General features: G+C 42.7%; 3 protein-coding genes and 1 non-coding gene across 4 annotated transcripts; 2 read left to right on the plus strand and 2 right to left on the minus strand.

Moving 5' to 3' along the window:
* Positions 1-1,792: 1,792 nt before the first annotated feature.
* On the plus strand, positions 1,793-5,271 carry LOC119299813 (ubiquitin-related modifier 1 homolog). The gene is made up of 5 exons (XM_037576956.1): positions 1,793-2,125; positions 2,812-3,098; positions 3,190-3,268; positions 3,370-3,452; positions 4,791-5,271. The coding sequence occupies exons 2-5, from the start codon at positions 3,076-3,078 to the stop codon at positions 4,906-4,908; spliced, it is 303 nt and encodes a 100-aa protein (XP_037432853.1). The 5' UTR covers positions 1,793-2,125; positions 2,812-3,075; the 3' UTR covers positions 4,909-5,271.
* Positions 5,272-6,155: 884 nt separating this feature from the next.
* Positions 6,156-6,228, plus strand: TRNAA-CGC. Its single transcript has one exon. It is a non-coding gene; the product is annotated as a tRNA-Ala (tRNA).
* A 486-nt stretch (positions 6,229-6,714) lies between these two features.
* On the minus strand, positions 6,715-7,615 carry LOC119297062 (osmotin-like protein). Its single transcript, XM_037575009.1, has one exon. It carries the CDS (start codon positions 7,587-7,589, stop codon positions 6,882-6,884), a length of 708 nt encoding a protein of 235 aa, XP_037430906.1. The 5' UTR covers positions 7,590-7,615; the 3' UTR covers positions 6,715-6,881.
* A 2,595-nt stretch (positions 7,616-10,210) lies between these two features.
* Positions 10,211-13,175, minus strand: LOC119299814. Its single transcript, XM_037576957.1, has 3 exons — positions 12,973-13,175; positions 10,563-11,417; positions 10,211-10,460 (listed from the first exon to the last, which is right to left on the minus strand). Exons 1-3 carry the CDS (start codon positions 12,989-12,991, stop codon positions 10,414-10,416), a joined length of 921 nt encoding a protein of 306 aa, XP_037432854.1. The 5' UTR covers positions 12,992-13,175; the 3' UTR covers positions 10,211-10,413.
* Between the last annotated feature and the right edge of the window lie 6,084 nt (positions 13,176-19,259).

Genomic DNA, 19,259 nt, shown 5'->3' on the forward strand with positions numbered 1-19,259 from the left:
TTCTTAGAAACTGCAAGGGTGAGGCATTATCTGGTGTAGCTGAACCCTTCCAGAATGTGATGAATGCACAAACAGCGGAGGCTCTTGCTGTCAAACGAGGTCTCAAGATGCTATTTGATCGAGGCTGCTCTAGAGTCGTTGTGGAATCAGATTGCCTGGAGCTCGTTGAGGCGTTCAAGGGTGAGTCGGACATCTGGAGCTCCTACACGCCTATTCTGATCGATTGCTTTGATTTAGCATATGGAATTCCTTCGATTTCTTTCCAGCATTGCCCGCGGGAAGCCAACAATCTGGCACATTTTTAGCTAGATATAGCTATGAGCAAGGTAGTAGTTTTGAGTGGGTGGATCAAACTTTTTGTTATCGCATGTACTATCTGATGTAACCTTGCCAAGAGATGAATAAAGTGCCATGAGGCTTTCCCTTCAAAAAAAAAAAGGATACACGTGGCAAAGGTCACTCCCACCTTTCAGGTTATGACAAGTGGCGCACTGTCGCCACTTGTCGCAGTATCATAGTTTTTTTCTATATTCATTTATTCAAAACATTTTATCTTTTAAACCTTATGTCCAAATCACGAACCGTTTTCACAATTGGATTTGCCACATCGAAAACTTTAAAAATAGATCACATGTTAATAGGTTTTGACAAACCTTTTTCACAAAAAAACTAAGATAAAAACCCGAGCCGGAAGCATAAATCCCCCCCCCCTCTTTTTTCCCTTTTTGAGCGCCTTTTGCGGAAGCAAATCTATGCCTCTCATGGAAGAAGAAAACATGTTATTTCATTTTTTCGTGAGGCACAATTATGCCACTCATGGAAGCAAACCTGTACCTCTCACGAAAGAAAAAAAATACGTTTTTCCCTTTCCAAGACACAACTATGCCTTTCACAGGAGGAACACTGTGTCGCCATGAAAAGCAAATTTGTGCCTTTTTAGAATGAAAAAACACTTTTTTTTCTCTTTCCGAGAGACACAACTCGAGGAAGCAAATATATGCCGTCATGAGAAGAAAAATTGTGCCTTCCATGACAAAAACATATTTTTCGCGCAATTTTTTGAACTTTGTTTCGTTCAAAACCTAGGAAAACCCAAACAAAAACCGAAAAGCCAAAATAACCCGGAAAAAAATCCCATGTAAACCCTGAAAATGCATACAAAAAACAAAAAAAATCGAGGGAGTGCACAGGACGCGACACGTGATGACGGCTGAGACCGCGCCAAGTGACGCACTCTCAACCCACTAAAAGTGACCCTCGAGAGGCTCTCGCAAGGGGTACCCCTTAGTTAGTTGCTCCGGCGAACTAACATGTGATTGGATGATTAGGAGCACAACGGTATCCCAGCACACTAGGGTTTAAGTCCTTGACTTGACATAGATGCTTGTATTATTCCTGAATTTATTTCAGCTTTTCAGCGATGTTCGTTCAGTGGGAGGAGACGTTTCTATCGACCGCGAGGCGCTTGTGGTGACTTCATAAAATCTCAAGATGTTATGTCGGCTCAGTCTCTCAGAGGTGCTCGTCGGGGTAGAGTGTGCGTGCGTCCGTAGGGGCTTGTGTATGTGAGCAATTTCAATTGTACTATGTTAAAAAAAAGTTAGTCGCTACCGCTTCCTTACGCTCGCTATAAGCGAGACAAAGATGCGGTCCGGAGCTACACCCCAGGCCCTGGTGCGCCTTTTTCCTTATGGGCCACGGATTAGCCCATGACATAGCCAGGCGCCCACTCAACCACGAGAGCCCACGACTTCTCAGGAAAAAAAAAGCCACGAGAGCTCACGACGGACGAATGACCTAGGCACCTAGCAGCAGTTGGCCCGCAAGCGAGGGACGGAGGGAGGGCGACCGCGACACCTGCCAGTGCGCCGCGCCGCCGGCTGCCGGCGACTGCCCCCACGCTCCTGCCAGGGACTGCTCCGCCCCCTGTCGCTCGACTTCCCCCCACCCCCGGGCCCCCAAGTTCCCAGACAGCCGGCAGTCCCCGCCTCCCGCCTCCCCGCTGCTCAGGACAGCCGGTGCTGCTCTAGGCGGACGCCGCCGCAGCTCTACAGCCTCTACTCCGGCCTCTCCTCGACTCCCCGTCTCCCAGCGCAACCAGCAGTCCGTCCGTCCAAAGGACAGGGTAATTTTCTCAGATATATAATGCTACGATTTGTCAGCTATGAGACAATTCAAGATTTCAATACCTGCTCTGTTTCTTTGTGTTTAATTGAAACTTGAATCGACTATTCCCCTGATTCGAATTGTAGCAGAAACTCGAACCAACCAAGACTCCAAGAATCAATCTTTCAATGAGCATGTATCTATATATAGCCCCTGTCTATGTATGAAGAAAGTTAAATTGAAACTTGAACCAACTATTCAGTCATCTCACGTTGTAGCAGAAACTTGAACCAACTGTGCCTATATGCTATATGTATTGTTGATTTGTAACTGGAGCATTTTGATGTCAATTCATTTCATGTTGCAAAAATAGAAGATGAAGAGATATTTTTCATTGTCATCGGCAATGGAAGAGTCTACACCTGGGGTTTCAGTTTTATCATGTTTTATCTCTTTTGTTGGATCGTTAAGCACTGAGGTTAAATTCTAGAATTATTGAACAATTGAGATTTATTTTGTATGTTATCACATATGGTCTTTTTTTATATGTCATGATATGTTTTGGGGTAGTTATAAGTGCCAAAGTTATTACATGTTGAAAAAAATTGGGCCCGGACTTTGCTTTAATCCTGGACCCGCTGCTGTACTAGATAATAATCTAATTTCTCTTGAAAAATAAAGCTACCCTAATCCCAAATCGAACAGGCACTCGAGCACGCCGCCGCCGCCCACACATCGTCATACGCTCCTCCTCCACCGCCGAAGCCCTCCACTACAACACCGCTCTCCGCTGCCAACCACATCCTGCAATCTTGCACGCCTCCGACGCTTCAAACAACTTAACTACCGGCTGCCCTTTTCCGCAACCCTCTCCCCTTCCGCCTTTTTATCTTCACTCTTCTCTTGGCCTGATTCCAACAAGGAAATTCTAAAACCTAATCAATCTGCATCGCTTCTGATCCTTCAGCCATGCATCTCACTCTTGAATTCGGGTAATCCTTCTCTCTTTCATTCGATTGCTTTTCTCTTTGTGTTTATTAGTCTGCCATTTGTCGTTTTTACGAGGTTGATGTGATGTTTCAGGGGCGGTCTGGAGCTTCTCCTAGAGAAATCCACCAAGGTACACAAGGTGGATGTCCAGCCCAGGGACGGTGAAGACAAGGTGCTGCTTGATCAAATGCCTCAGGAGAGACTGCTTATCGTACTTTCAGTTTGGTACCTTATAACCTTACATTGTTGTGTCGAATTTTGGTACTTTTGTAGGCCACTATGAAGGGATTGCTCTCTTGGGTGAAGTCCAATTTGATCAAGGAGCGGCCAGAGATGTTCATCAAGGATGACTCTGTGTATGGTTTCTCTTCTTCTTTTTTCATTTGCTTGTGCAGACGACATGATGATTCAGTTAGTACTGTTGCACAAAGGTGCTGGAGCCTTTCCTTTTGGCAGAAGTGTCTGGAGACCTTGTTGCCGTCCAGGATTTGTGCTATCAGCTTCTCTAGTTGATCACTTCAGCCTGGTGCCTATGTAATAACTAGTGTGAGTCAAGAAGCAGCACAAAGCCTTTTGTCCCAAGCAAGTTGGGGTAGGCTGGAGATGAAATCCAACAGAAAACCGTGAGAACTAATAACTAGTGTGAGTACTTCAAAAAGGAAATGGAAATGAATATATGCCGATAACTAGTGAGTACTTTCATTGGTGGAGATGGAGACTCTTAAGGCTCAGCTTATGGCTGATGACGAGTGTTGTGCTTAACTTAATTAATACAGTACTTTGCTGTGGAAGAATACTAGAATAGCCATGAAAGCAGAGAAATGTTTGTCAGCAAAAAATCTGAAATAGATAGAAATTGTTTGAGAAAGTGAGATTATCGTATTCCACTGTAATGCCTAACACAGCCTAAACCAGCCATGATATCTGGAACCGCAACTTGCACTGCATGTGGTGATTCTAGTTTGTAGGAGCCAAACCGTTGACACCGAAGCCATAATTTGGTGGAAGTTTTGATTCTTTAGGAGGTTTGCAGTGTTTTGGTTGCTCAAGTTTGGTAATACGTAGGAAGTGACCTAAGTTCAATCGGCAATAGCTATCACAAAAAAAGGTCAAAAATCCAACCAATTGTTAAATTCCTGCTCATTACGAAAACACTATGGTGGTCGTTTTGGGCACAAACCAAACACACGCTGATTCAACTACTTCATGGCAGAAGCTTCAACCATTTCTATGGAGTTGAAAAATATCATGTCCTTTCTGTACTTTTTGATAACATGACTAAGCTATTTATCAATCTAATATTCACGAAAACTGAAACCTTTTTCAACGATGGCGTAGTTATTTTTACTTGCTAATGTTTTGGAAGGGCTATATAGGTTACTTCGACCACCGCTAAAGGGGTTACATGTTACTCCCTCCGTTCCTAAATATAAGGCTTTTTAGAGATTTCAATATGGACTACATACGGAACAAAATGAGTGAATCTACACTCTAAAATACGTCTATATACACCCGTATATAGTTCATATTGAAATCTGTAAAAGGGATTATATTTAGAAATGGAGGGAGCACATCATCACTAAGGAAAATTGGGAATAGGTTGCTTAGTTATTTTTCTTATTGAACAGTGCGTGCTTTGTCGGTGTAATAGCCCGTTTAATTAGATTCACGGTTTGAAACCTTTATGCTTGCAGGAGGCCTGGGGTTCTTGTCCTTATAAATGACTGCGACTGGGAGTTGTGTGGAGGCCTTGATGCAGAGTTGGAAGATAAGGACGTGGTTGTCTTCATCTCCACACTGCACGGTGGTTAATTTTACTTCTACTGTAGGCTACCGATGGTATTGCGATCTGTGGAAAAGAAACTAAATGCACTGTAATTTTCAATGTCACTGTAACCTTCTCCTTGTTTCACTATCTAAGTGAAGGATCAACTGGTTATTATGGACCTACTCATTACTACTATAACCAGGATGCTCCTCCCCCTTTGTGATGGTTTTGGAACAGTTAAGGTACCTGAAGATGTGTAAAATACCATCAGTGGGAAAACTATTTGGACGATGAAACTGATTAGAAAATCTCATATGGGCAAACTGGCGGTACTGTAAAATGGGCAGTACCATTATATTGTCCATCGCAATAGCAAGTTCAGTGCAGTAGTGTGTTTGATACCATCATTATAAGATCTAGGATTCAAGTCGAAATCAATGTTTGAAGTTCGTTACTAAATTACGAATCTTATCTTTCCTCTTACTTATTTTGCCATTGCATTGCATTCCACAACTCTTGAAGATTCTTGAGCAAAGTTTGGTGATGTATGTAAATATCGCTTGAAATTCAGATGAGTGATGCCTATTAATTCAGAGATGAGATTCAGAGCCATGGTCTGTACTGGTCATCCTGTTTCTCAGTTAAATTGGACGATTCTATTTTTCTGCAGAAGTATGCTTTCCATGTTTGTGTCAGTTACGAATATCATGCCAAATTTCGAAGATCAGGATAAGATTTCTGGATGTATCCTTTCATAGAGAAAAAGACTCGCTAGTTCCCTCTGTCCAACAGTATGTGTAAACCTATGTCGGTTGTGTGATACAAATAAATATGATCTGTTTAAGCGCTTGTCAATTGTATCGATTCCGTATCAGATAATCCACATATAATTGGGAAAATTGTTGATTTTGAAAGTTGTGTAGGTGTTGTATTTCTGGTCGAAAGGAGTACGGCACTCTGCATTTTTTCGTCTCGAAATACTAGTATGAAGTGGTCAAACATGCAAAGCACAGGTGGTTAGAACCGCAATAAGGAGCATGATTCAGGCAATCATTTTCTGGAGCAGGAGTCCAGGATAAGTAAAGCGCATCGAGCACCTGAAGCTACTGCTTTACTAAGATGATTCTCATGAAATGCAAATGAGGATCAATTTGGTCAATATCACGAAGAATAATGAAAGATCGTCTATACCCACGCACGAATGGAACGCGTTGCTCTTTTCCTCTGCAGCGGCCTTTCAGGGCAAATTCCTATTCTTATTAAAACATAAAATATAATTTAAATGCAGAACGGGGACGTAGCTCATATGGTAGAGCGCTCGCTTCGCATGCGAGAGGCACGGGGTTCGATTCCCTGCGTCTCCAGTTACACATTTTTTTGAAAAATTTCTATAGTCACAGTTTTGTTTTTTGGGGAAGAGAAGAAGATATCACATAGGAGTATTTTTTTGAGACAAAGAAATCACATTTGTGAACTTCAAAAAAAAAATCACATTTGTTTTGTCGATCTTAGCAGTGGGCCTGCTGATTAAGCCACCCATCGCGAGGTTGTAGTAGGCCCAGATTTTCGTTGCCATGCCAGCCCAGCATTTCATTACCGTGCAGCCCCCGTGGAGAACGAACGAACGGGCCATGCTTCTCTTTAACTCGATTTTTTTTTCACGCCTCTCTCTCGTTTTTCTTTCTTCCTTTCTTCTGCGGGGCGTCTGTCTTGTTGTACTCGACTCGTTATTCTTCTCAAAGAAAAAAGAAAAACGTATTTCACTCCACATAGTAGCTCGAACGCTCACAAGTGTACAACGGTGGAGCGCAGCGCTACTTGTCCACAAACATGCACGCGAAGAACGGGTGTGTACGATAATAACGGATCATTGACGATTCCATTACGACGATATCATATGCATCTCAGGGGCACACGTCCGGGCGGCACACGTCCGGGCGGCACACATGATACGTGCCATCCTTATTTTCACTACACCTTGTACGTGTCTCAACATCACTCGTTAATGGCCGGCTACCTAGTTCTCGGCGACGACAACATCCGGCTGTGCGGCCGCGTCGGCGTCGACGTCGACCATTGCTGGCTGGCAGAAGACGACCTTGAGCTCGCCGGGCGCGTAGCAGTGCTGCTCCACGGGCTCCCTGTCGACCGGCGTCGTTCGCGTCAGCGGGCACCGCTGCTTGAAGTACCCGGGCGGCCCATTGCACGCGACGACGCGGCCGCCCGCGCCCACCACGCGCTGCGCCGGCGGGCACCCGGCGTTGAGGTCCGCCGCGCACCCCAGGGCCGGGCACGGCCCGTCGCCGCCGATGACCTGCGGGCTCACCACCACCGGGACGTTGAACCCGCCCACCAGGCTCACGCTGTGCACCGCCAGGTCCGGCCGCGGCGCGCCCTCGGCCGAGTGCACGGTCAGCTGCACCACGCCCGCGGGCCGCTTGCTCCCCGTCTCGCACCGCGGCGGGGGCGCGCAGCCGGTGCGCGCCACCAACTGCCCGGACCAGAAGGTCGCCGGGAAGGGGAAGGAGACGAGCCCGTGGCCGTTGCCCTCGAGGCGGATGTCGTTGCCGCAGATGGAGGGGAAGCCCGTGTTCGGGGTCACCAGCGGCCACACGGGGTACGGGCACAGGTTGTGCAGGGTCAGCGTGGTGCCCGCCGCCGGTGCCGCCAGGAAGGCGGCGGCCAGCAGGGCGCCGATCACGAGGCGCTCGCCCATGCCAGCCATAGTCTCTGCGCTACTTGTTTCTTGGCTTTTGCACTGCAGGGCGCTACTTTGACGTTCAACGGACGTGCAGGCTAGCTTGTTTATATAGGCGACGTCGTCTGACTCGTCTCGTCGTGAGTGCTGAAGTTGGTCAGCGTTACTTAGCTTTGATGCCTACTGTTCTGTTCCTAAACGAGAAAGCAAAGTGAGTCCACCCACCGCTAATTTCAAAACAGAGGCACCGCACCGTGTCTTTTCATATTGCTCCCGGTTTGCTACCATTAAGCACCTGATCGAACGAACAAGCACACGGTTGAATGCCAAACTCACGGGAAAAGAATGCATCGGTTCAATTCACCAAGCCTGTCACTTTATCAGCCAGTTGTTTTTGCAGTGAATTTCTGAAACAAAACTCACAATGCTAGTACTGTTCATTCCACTAATCTATCTGAGAGGACTTGTGCGGTTGATTTGGTTGGCATCGGACTCACTGAGTGGAATTGCTTCATTCTGTCCATGAGTTCATAACTGCTGAGAGGCTTCAGTTGCGTACATGCGATGCAGTGTTCCTATTTGCAGTAGCATGACCCGGTGCGAGCTGTCGTATGTGTAATAGAATCACGCAGCTGTTACGCTGCAAGGAAAGAAGAGCCTGAATCACGGTGAGTGGCTTCCATTCTGGAGAATGCGTGCTTCCTTGCCGAGAAGATACATTATCTTCTTCTTCCTGGCGGTTACATTAGCTTCTTTCGGAAGTGGCGTACTGGCGTTCATCACTAACCAAAAATGCAATGGCGTACGAGCCCGGTGCATCTCTGGGCATTGTCAAGTGGACAGTGGATTATTCAGAACTACTACCATATTCTGTACTTTCCCCCTTGGTTCTTTGCTCAAGGTAGAAATTTCAGGAACATGCAATGAATCGATATTAAGTTGGTAGATAAGACAGTTCCATGCCTTATGATGTATATTAATGCATCCTAACAGCATGCATGTGTTAGAAATAATTACTGAGATTATTCAACTGCTAATGGGATCGTACCTAATATGCATGAACACAATTTGATCTGATGCGGAAATTAGGAGCAGTAGATTGATTATACCTCCGTTTGGTGATACCATCTCGGGTCTAGAGAGGACGAAGAACTCAACAACGTCTCCGGCACCTCGCCGGAGTAATGGAAAGTCTTCACGTCAATGAGCCGTGCTCTCCTGATTGGAAAAGGAGTGATTTTCGGAGTAGACGATGGCTAATGCGATGGACTGATGCGTATGTGCAAGTCTGCTCCTTATATAATGCGTTGGCTTTGACCGTGGGACCTTAACTATATTAGCGTTAATTCAGCCCCCCCAATCACGGGCCCGATTTGTTAATTGCCATTTAATTGGTATTAATCCCGAAATTGATTAATGGGCCCATATTAACTTGTGGTAATTAACATTTTGACCACTTGATCACATTATAATTGTAACATTCTCCCACTTGATCAAATGGTTAATCATCATTAGTCCATGTCTCGACAAAATACCATACCAAGGTAATGTATTCATAGTAATCGAATAGTTATTACTAGAACCCCATTATCTATAGCACAATACTCCATCTTGACACGGATAATTATTCATGGTTGGGAGTTTGTATGTGCATGCAGGCATACTCCCTACTTATGGTCCTAGTAGTTTGTTTCTTTATTAATCATCATGTGCACTTGTTTAGCGAAACAAACTTTCTTATTATCCAGATCAAAATTTGAGATCTCATTTATATAATTATCGCGACAATTAGAGGCCTTGAGTTATACTTATGCTAGCAAAATTAGTGGTAAGCCTTTAGTTAGGGGATCAGCTATCATGCACTTAGTACATATATGCTGAATTTTAATATTTGGTCTTCGACAATATATTTCACAACATGATACTCACTTAATTGTTGCTACTAGTGAACTAATGTGTGGATTACTTATCGCACAAAAATATTAGTTATGTAGTGTACCAGTATAAGTCCAGGTAAAATTGTTAAGCCACAAGGCTTGCCTGGTAGTATACAACATAGCTAAAATTCAAAATTGCATTGTTGTCAACTTAGATAGTAGGCTTAGTAGTGGAAAACTAATTTTATATGTATCGTACCATAAAGTACATAACGTGATGTACTAGCTCCCACTCATCTTAGCATAAAATGTAATTCCCTTCTTATTTCCTCTATGAACCCAACAAATTTAGTTTTCCATTGCCCTTTTGTATATAGCTCCCACTGGTGCAAACATTCTATAAAGATTAAGAGTGTTTGACAGTGGTGAACAACATCGGGTAACAAATATTGAAAACGTTGTTCTTCTAGAACATGGGCTGATGCAAGTAATTAGCGACGAAGGTAATAAAAGATTAATATAACCAATAGGGAATAGAACTCATTTTGGCGTATTAATTCCAAATCCTAAGTACCGTAAAGAACTCATTTATTAGTTTTCTTTACTTATTTACTTTAATATAACCAATAGTGTGGCCTAAATCAGGTAAGGCAAGTAGATGAAGGTGTCTCTTAATGAGAGTATTTAATTCCCCCCTTCGAAATATGGCTTAAATAATAGTGTCATCATTTCGATGAGCACTCATAATATGCATCAAGGATTCACAAGAGATAACACAACCAGAACCATCATGACAACTCTTAATAACACAATATTTGTTCGCAAAATAACAAATCCATCATATCATAGAGAAACAAAATAAGGTCCCTCATGCTAGGAACATAAGAGTATTATTAAGACGGAGGATGAACGATCACCAATACTTAAGGAGAAATACTAATCCTTGTTCATCAGTCTCCTTGCCACTTGGAAATCTAAGGCTTTGATCCATCTTTTTCAGTGTCCTCACGAAATGGAATCCCTGAAATGAGTTCGAAATGTGCAAGTGGCACTTGAGTCAACTCATCTTTATTTAGGGGAAAATAAATAAAGTATTCCGAAACTTAGGAAATTGATTCATTACCCTTCTTAGCAAGCCATGCCTTAAAGCCATCACATTCTTTCATGACATGCCCATCTTCCTTGCAGAAACGACACTTAGGACCCTTAGGCTCTGTAGCGATGTCCTTGGTGCCAGAGTTCCCTAGCTTGCTTGCATCAATATTAGAGAAGTTCATCTTCTTCTTAGGTTTCCCATCACCCTGAGACTTTCTTTTCCCTAAGTTTATGGAAGTAAGATGAGCATAATCTATCCTTTCAACCTTAAGCCGTTCTTCTTCTTGAACGCACATAGATGTGAGCTCACTCATGGTCCACTTCTCCTTCTGAGTATTATAATTAATCTTGAAGGGACCATACTCCATAGGAAGAGGAGTCATAATGAAGTGAACCAGAAAGCCCTCAGAAATCTCCATGTCCATGCCCTTTAATTTTGCGGCCATATCATTCATAGTCATGATATGTTCTCTCACGCCGCTTTTACCATCATACTTAGTGGTGAGCATTTTCATGATCAACGTACTAGCGTAGACTTTTGTTGAGCCTTTAAATTGCTCCTCCATCGACGCTAGATAAGTCTTAGCACATTCAGAATCAGGGATTGCTCCCCTAATCCCAAGAGTAATTGTGCTTTTCATGATCATGATAGACAAGCGATTGGAGCGCTCCCACTTCTCCTTATTAGCCTCATAAACCTTAGTTCTCTCAGCAAGGTTTTCATCATGAGAGGACAAAGGAACTGGAGCTTTTTCCCTAAGTGCATAATCAAGGTCCATGACACCAAGGTTAATCAAAATCTGCTCCTTCCAGGTAGGAAAGTTAGTCCCATTGAGGTGCTCAATTGAGTTCAGGAGCCCAGAAATAACTGATGGGTTCAAAGCTGAATAAAACATAAATAACATGGATATCAAAAATACGAATTATGAAAATATCCATATATAAGGAAACTTAATGCATGATATTAATCCTACGTTGGTCTGATTAATAACATGTCAAATTTAATAGAATCCTTATTCGCAACACCGTTGGGCAGTAACGAAAAGGAACAAAATGAAATATCTTTATTGGGAAATTAATTCTAGAAATCATGATCATAATCAACTTTTGTTAGAATATAATCATATGTCATACAAATTAATTATTGTGATTATCCCAAGATATGTAGTAGCCTTAGATAAAAGGTCGGAAAATAATCATGACCACATACAACGTTGGTCAGTATGTTACCATGCAGTACTAAATTAATCATCACAATTATCGTGAGAATATACAGCGGTGTTAAATCAAAATTTCTCGTTGGTTCCATTCTAATTCGACACTGATGCTCATAAATAATTTCTGAATGCACACACTAAAAACAATCAACCGTGCATTTAATCAGCATATTTAATTATAACAAAAGAATAAACATTGGCTGGTTAAATGGCAGCGTAACTTGTGCAGCGGAGGAGACGTCAGTGTAGCCCATGAATCATGCACTGCTGCCTAACTAAAGCAGTAGCAATTAACTAATGACCAACAGCAAACAGAACTGATTCATGTGCAACCTATCAAAAGTACAGCAGTGCACATGCTAAGGAAGTAATTGTATGAAGCAGCATCCAGGAGGGGAAAAAGTATTCATAAAATATACTGAATCATACAAATAACTAAACACCCACCTACTGTTTCATAAGTAATAAACAGAATTCAAAAAGGCTCTGCACTAAATGAGTTGCGCATACTAGTACAGGGTTACTGGGCTATACTAGTCAACTTTGTCATTTCGCTGCCTACTGCCATCGCCAAGTCGTTAACAGAAATTATGCCCCGTGCGGCCCAGTTATATGCAAAGCCCATGACATACGCATAATACTGAATCCCTAACCGAGTTAGCTTTCCTACAGCGCCGCCGCTACTCGCAGGAGAAAACAGGATCTGATAAGCGGCAGTTAAGGGAGTGAGTTATCCATGCGGGAACGGCACTGATGCGCCGGGGTTCGGCGCTAAGGCATCGCGCGCGCGGCGGCGGCGGGAGCTCCACCCCGAGGTGCGCTGCTGCGGGAGCACCGATCTTAGGCGCGCGGCGGCGGCGGGGCCTGAGGTGCGCAGCGGCTCCTGATGCGTGACGGCGCGAGCACGACCTGATGTGCTCAACGACAGCAGCACCACCCTGAGGCACACAGCGGCAGGAGCACCACCCACCACCCTGAGGTGCGCTGGCGATGCCTAAATGCACGATTTTCAGGCAAGTTGACAAGATCAATTCGTTTGCTCAGTAGGATTAGTCTACTGCGGAATATCAAATCGGTTCATGTAATTAGATCCAACCGGCCTCTGATACCAAATGTTAGAAATAATTACTGAGATTATTCAACTGCTAATCGGATCGTACCTAATATGCATTTACACAATTTGATCTGATGCGGAAATTAGGAGCAGTAGATTGATTATACCTCTGTTTGGTGATGCCATCTCGGGTCTAGAGAGGACAAAGAACTCAACAACGTCTCCGGCACCTCGCCGGAGTAATGGAAAGTCTTCACGTCAATGAACCGTGCTCTCCTGATTGGAAAAGGAGTGATTTTCGGAGTAGACGATGGCTAATGCGATGGACTGATGCGTATGTGCAAGTCTGCTCCTTATATAATGCGTTGGCTTTGACCGTGGGACCTTAACCATATTAGCGTTAATTCAGCCCCCCCCAATCACGGGCCCGATTTGTTAATTGCCATTTAATTGGTATTAATCCTGAAATTGATTAATGGGCCCATATTAACTTGTGGTAATTAACATTTTGACCATTTGATCACATTATAATTGTAACAGCATGATGCTTCATAGATGAATTCATCTTAAAGTTGGATATAAAATTCCCTTTGAACATGGCTGAACGACACTGAACTTGTACACATAATTAATTTGTCTTGTTCAAATACAGCTCAAAGCTAAGAGAACAATTCATTGGTCTATATCTATCTCTACTGCTTAAAAAGAATGTAAAGTTTCATCTTTCACTTTTTTTCTTACCATCCATTCGTCCAAGTTCACTTTAATTTACTTACTGAATTTCCATCTACGATAATCAATCACTTTAATTTACTTACTTTCTGAACCAAGTTCACTTTTATTCAATTTTACTTTAATTTACTTAGTGAATTTCTCATCAAACTGTAAGGTAGATCACGGACAGGATTTGGCAAAAGAAATATTTACACAATCACATTAATATGGACTGATAAATCAAAAGCTAACATAATAGAATATTTTTATCCTGTTGCAATGCCAGTATATTTATGTTCCGTTGCAATGTACGAATATAGTGACCAAAAACACTGAAAGCAATTACAACAAGGGAAGCAACCCATCTATTCTGGAGATTACAAGGAAAGGAGAGCCTGAATCACGGTGAGTGGCTTCTGTTTTGGAGATTGCGTGCTTCCTTGTCGAGCAGATTCATTATCTTCTTCTTCCAGGCGGTTACATTAGCTTCTTTCGGAAGTGGCGTACTAGCGTTCTCACTAACCAAAAATAAAATGGAGTGCATGTTGCATATCTGAGTATGTCAAGTGAACAATGGATTAGTCAGAACCACCATATTATTTCATAATATCATGTTGATCATATTCGTTGCTTTCGCTCTTGGTTCTTTGCTCAAGGGTAGAAATTTTAGGAACATACAATTAATCGATATTCAGTTGGTATAAGACAGTTCCATGCCTTACGACGATTATTAGTGCATCCTAACAGAATGCATGATGCTTCATAGTTGAGTTCATCTTAAAGTTGGAAGCAAAATTCCCCTTTAAAAATGGCTGAAGGACACGGATATTGTACACATAATTAATTTGTTTAGTTCAAATACAGTAATAAGAAGCCAAGTCATTATCTATATCTGTGACAGCAAGAAAAACACCGAAAGCAATTGCGAAGAAGGAAGCAACCCGTCTATAATAGTATATCAATAAATGGCAACCAATTCCACAAAAGATAATAGTTTGGAGGCCCAAACAGATCGCCACGAACTATATAATGCATGGTACCAATTCTAAGAGCAACTCTTGCATCCGGTCAAAAAAAGAGAAATTCTCGCAGAGTTGCCATATTATTTGTAGTCACAACAATGCATATGTGATCCATATGCATTTGGAGACTAGCCGGACGACGCGTAAACTCAGAGTCGCCATCAATTATTATTTTTCTCGTTCAAACACTTCGATTGCCTTCAAATTTAAACATTTAACACATCAAGAAAACATGCACATAAGTTTTAGAAAGTTGCATAAATGAAAGCATTAACCAGCAATATGTACAAATCACATGTTGTCAGCATGTGCACCATCAACTTCTCCGACATGTGCGTTGTCCCCTCGTCTAAGGTCCCTACACCGTATGATCGGCATTCACATTTTCTTCCAAAATTCTCACGCCTATGGATCCGTAGAGTTCGCATCCAACATGATGAAACGATTCCCCTGAGTCGTTTAATTGTCGCCCAACGCACTTGAATTTCGAGCCGTGCCTCCATCTCTTCCTGACGTTGCCTGCTCTCTTGCATAGCATCTCATCTCACTCTCTTATCTTGGATCTTCTTTAGTTCTTCTCCTCCATCTCCATCTTTTATTGCTCCCTCTCTCTATATACTCATTCCTTATCCTCAGCAACACATCAATGTTTTTCTTTCATCGCCTCCACCTCTCCATCTGTCTTTAACTCCTCATTTCCTCTCTCACTCTTGTCGGGCTGACCTGCTAGACGTCGGAGTGGGACTTCTAGGCACCCTTTCCTCTCCATCACCATCATCATCTTCATCCTCGTCCATCTCCGAAGAGGAATGGTTGCACTTCTAATTTTTCTGGACAGCTGCCATCATTCTTCTTCTTGAAGCATGCACGTCCTCTCAATGGTCGAGTGTCCCGCTATAGTTGACTCTGGTTCAAAGAAGACATTCGCCTCTATTAGGGAGGCCCGCTAGAAGGAATGAAGATGTATGCCCCGATGGCTTCAACATGGCAATGGGTACCCATTGCCCGCGAACCCGACGGCTAAAAACCCTATTAGGATAAGGACTTTGGAAAAATAATTACCCATCGGTTTATAAATGAGAAATAAATATACCCATCGTGAAGTCGGGCACAGGTAAGGGAAGGAAATACCATACCCACGTACCCGCATACCCATATCCTTATTCATTCTAACAAGTAGGCCCCTTATGTCATTCACTAAAAAAATGAAAACCCTAGCGCCGATTTACTAGGATTCGGCGCTTTGAGATGTCAAGGCTCATGAAGTGGAGAGAAGATGAAAGCTAATCAAGTTGCTTTGGACCACTTGGTGTTATTTTGGAGATGTTGAAGTGGCTTTTAGATGTTGACCTATTTTTGGTCTCAAACTTATATGTTTGAGTGGCTTTTAGATGTTGAACCAATTAGTCATTTGAGTGTTGAACCTATTTGTGGTCTTGAACTTATATGTTTGTTGAACTTATTTGTGTCTCGAACTTTAAGTGGCTAAAATGACTGTGTGAGTGCGCGCGCTGACATGCTGAAATTTATGTTCAAATGATGAAATGCGACATGTTTATGTGCTCAAATGATGAAACATATGTGTTGAAATGCTGAAATGTTGTTTATATGTGCTGAAATGCTAAAATATATATGTTTAAATGCTGAAATATATGTGCTGAAATGTGGTATATATGTGCTGAAATACTAAATATACATGCTGAAACATTGAAATGTTGTGTTTTACATACTGAAATGTTAAAACTATACATGGCAAAATGTGAATCAAAAGATGATCGAGATGGGTATCACTCCGTTCTTGTTAACTTAATACACTATATGCATGCTGGATAGTGGTTGATGTGTGGAGTAATAGTAGTAGATGCTGGCAGGAGTCGGTCTACTTGTCTCAGACATGATGCCTATATACATGATCATTGTCTTGGATATCATCATAACTATGCGCTTTTCTATAAATTGCTCAACAATAATTTGTTTACCCAACATATGCTTTCTTTAAAGAGAGAAGCCTCTATTGAAAATTATGGCCCTCAGATCTATCTTTTATCATATTATTTTCAGATCTACAAAATCAAGAACACAAAAATACCTTGCTGCAATTTATTTACTTTTATTTTATTTTGCATTTTTACTTATCTTTTATATCTATCACTACCAGATCTTATCCTTGCAAGTAACCGTGAAGGGATTGACAACCCCTTTATCGCGTTGGGTGCAAGTATTTGTTTGTTTGCGCAGGTGTAATTATTGGAGACTTGTGTGTTCCTCCTACTAGATTGATACCTTTGGTTCTTAACTGGGGGAAATACTTATCTTTATTTTGCTGCATCACCCTTTCCTCTTCAAGGAAAAAACCAACGCTAGCTAAAGAAGTAGCACCCCGCCATCGGCCACCGGAATTAGTCCCGTGGTGTCCTCCGGCGGCGACTAAGGGAGAAGAGGGTGAAGTGGGTGGCCTGACAGCTAGGGTTTGGAGCACCACCCGAGTCGCCCAAGACGGGGGCGACATGGAGGCACCGCTCCTATGTGGCAACGTCAAACCCCACCCATGTCCTGCGTTGCCCATGGAGTAAATTGCTAAAAACCACTACATTTGTGGCTAGTGTACATCAAAACTACTATTTTTTGCCAAAAATCATGAAAGACCGCAACTTCCGTGGCAAGTAAATAACAAAATGCACTAAACAGGCTCTGAGCCACGACTAAGTGAAAATCTGACATTTTGGGCCCACTTGTCGAAACCACATGGCCAGGGAAAACGGCCGAGGCCAGGCAGCCGTTACCACTGCTCATTAAGTCTTCGTCGCAGGCCGGAGGGCATTTCATCCAACCGCTCTCCCCTCTGCCCGTTCCCCTCCCTCTCGCACCGCAGCTGCCGCCATCCGATGCCACGACGGGCTTTGCACTACCGACGGAAGGGAGACACGATGTCTTGGGATAATCTGCCAATGTCATCTAACAATGAATCTATGACAAGTCAGGTTAGCATATGCTCCTTTGAACCAAATCTAGGGTTAGGGTTCTAGGGATAAAGGGGAATTTCTGTTCCCGATCAAAATTGAAGTCGTTTTGCTTATGTTTAGCCACCTACGACCATGGAGTGCACGAAATGGAGCACCCTAGCTCTGAATCATGTTGCTCATTGTGAGCATCGAGCCCCGTGTGAAGAGTTGGTGGCATTTGAATCCACTGATAGCGGCAGGAGGTTTCTAGGCTGTGCGAAAAAGGTAAGTGAGCAGTGCAATTAGTTGTTTTAGTGATTTTCTGATGCTCTGCAATTAGGATGTTAAAAGTATAATGCTCCAGCCATAATTCTTGATATAACAATAGTACCAAATGCATAAGTAGCCGATGGAGTGTATGAGTTGTTAGTTTTTTATGCTCTGGCCATTAGTCTTGATATGAAAGTATTTGTCTATGTCCATAACTCTTCTCTATAAGTATTTTAGCTCTATATTGTTTATCAGTAGTAGCCAATGCAGTCTTCTTTTTGCTTTTATTTATCATTATTGTTGCTGTATATTTTTATTAGTAATGTTGCTCTCTATTTTTATATGTCTGATATTACAACAATAGTATTTTAGCTCTATAGTATATTTGTACAAGTAGAACATTAGAAGAATTAAATAGGTTAAGTGGTTTTATATTGTTTTTAGTAAATTGGTTCTATATTAGTTTGAATGTTATTTTCTTTTTTCACACATTCATAGGATGGACCCAAGTGCAACTATGTGAAGTGGATTGACCCTGAGTGGCCAATCCCATTGAAGCAATAACATCTGGACTATGTATGAGGAGGAGGTGACGATGAGGTTGAGACGGAACATAGTTAATGCCAAAGAAGTCTGCAAGGTCCTACAAAATAAGAGGAAGATGGAAAATAACCTGAGGTTTTTTAAAAGTTGACTTTGCCAAAACGGTGGCTGACAAGGAGCATGCAATTACCCAGTTAGGCAATGCACCACTAGCTCTTTGTGACCTGAAGGAAGATCTTGAGAAAAAGAAATTGGCTGACAAAGCAGACACTAACATCCATCAGGTGCTAAGGGCCAAAGCAGAGAAAGAGAGAGACCAAGAGAAGCAAGAGAAGGTGAAGCTGGTGCAAGAGATGGACCGGATCAAGCATGAGAGGGACATGTTGTTGGAGGAGAGGGAGAACTTCAAGCAAGAGAAAAGGCACCTAGAGTATACCATGGGTGCTCTGTTCAAAGAGAAGGAGGCCACCAAGGAGAAGATCGGGAAGATCAAGGAGATAGTTGATGAATGATTTAATGTTGTTGTAGTACTATCTGCTACTTGTAGCATTAAAATTGGAAGACATTTGTACTGAAATTGTGATTGTGCTGAATTTAATTGTGTTACTGGATTATGCTATTAATGTGCCTTATTTGTGTTTGATGTATTTGTGCCTTATTTGTGTTTGATGAAAGTGCCATATTCTATCATATGAGATCTGCCGTGAATAGTTGAATTATGCCATGCAAAATGTTTCTTTAGGCAAGGCTCATAAGGTTGATATGGTTGGGTTGTTGTCGAAGGGTCGACGATCCCTATTTTGGGTTTGGTAGGTTGGGTTGTTGTCGAGGGGTCGATGACCCCTATGTTGGGGTAGGGTAGGTTGGGTTGCTGTCGAGGGGTCGACGATCCCTATTTTGGGTTTGGTAGGTTGGGTTTTGTCGAGGGGTCGATGACCCTTATGTTGGGGTAGGGTAGGTTGG

Source organism: Triticum dicoccoides, chromosome 5A, assembly GCF_002162155.2.
Source record: "Triticum dicoccoides isolate Atlit2015 ecotype Zavitan chromosome 5A, WEW_v2.0, whole genome shotgun sequence".
Classification (NCBI taxonomy): Eukaryota; Viridiplantae; Streptophyta; class Magnoliopsida; order Poales; family Poaceae; genus Triticum; species Triticum dicoccoides.

What these genes read in the sequence shown, in the direction of transcription:
- LOC119299813 (XM_037576956.1), top strand. Translation starts at nt 3,076, where the DNA reads ATGCATCTCACTCTTGAATTCGG. An exon ending in CCAGGGACGGTGAAGACAAG is followed by an intron (nt 3,269 to 3,369) that starts GTGCTGCTTGAT and finishes GTACTTTTGTAG; the next exon opens with GCCACTATGAAGGGATTGCT. An exon ending in TTCATCAAGGATGACTCTGT is followed by an intron (nt 3,453 to 4,790) that starts GTATGGTTTCTC and finishes TTATGCTTGCAG; the next exon opens with GAGGCCTGGGGTTCTTGTCC.
- LOC119299814 (XM_037576957.1), bottom strand. An exon ending in GGCATGGCTTGCTAAGAAGG is followed by an intron (nt 10,461 to 10,562) that starts GTAATGAATCAA and finishes AACTCATTTCAG; the next exon opens with GGATTCCATTTCGTGAGGAC.
- LOC119297062 (XM_037575009.1), bottom strand. Translation starts at nt 7,589, where the DNA reads ATGGCTGGCATGGGCGAGCGCCTCGTGATCGGCGCCCTGCTGGCCGCC.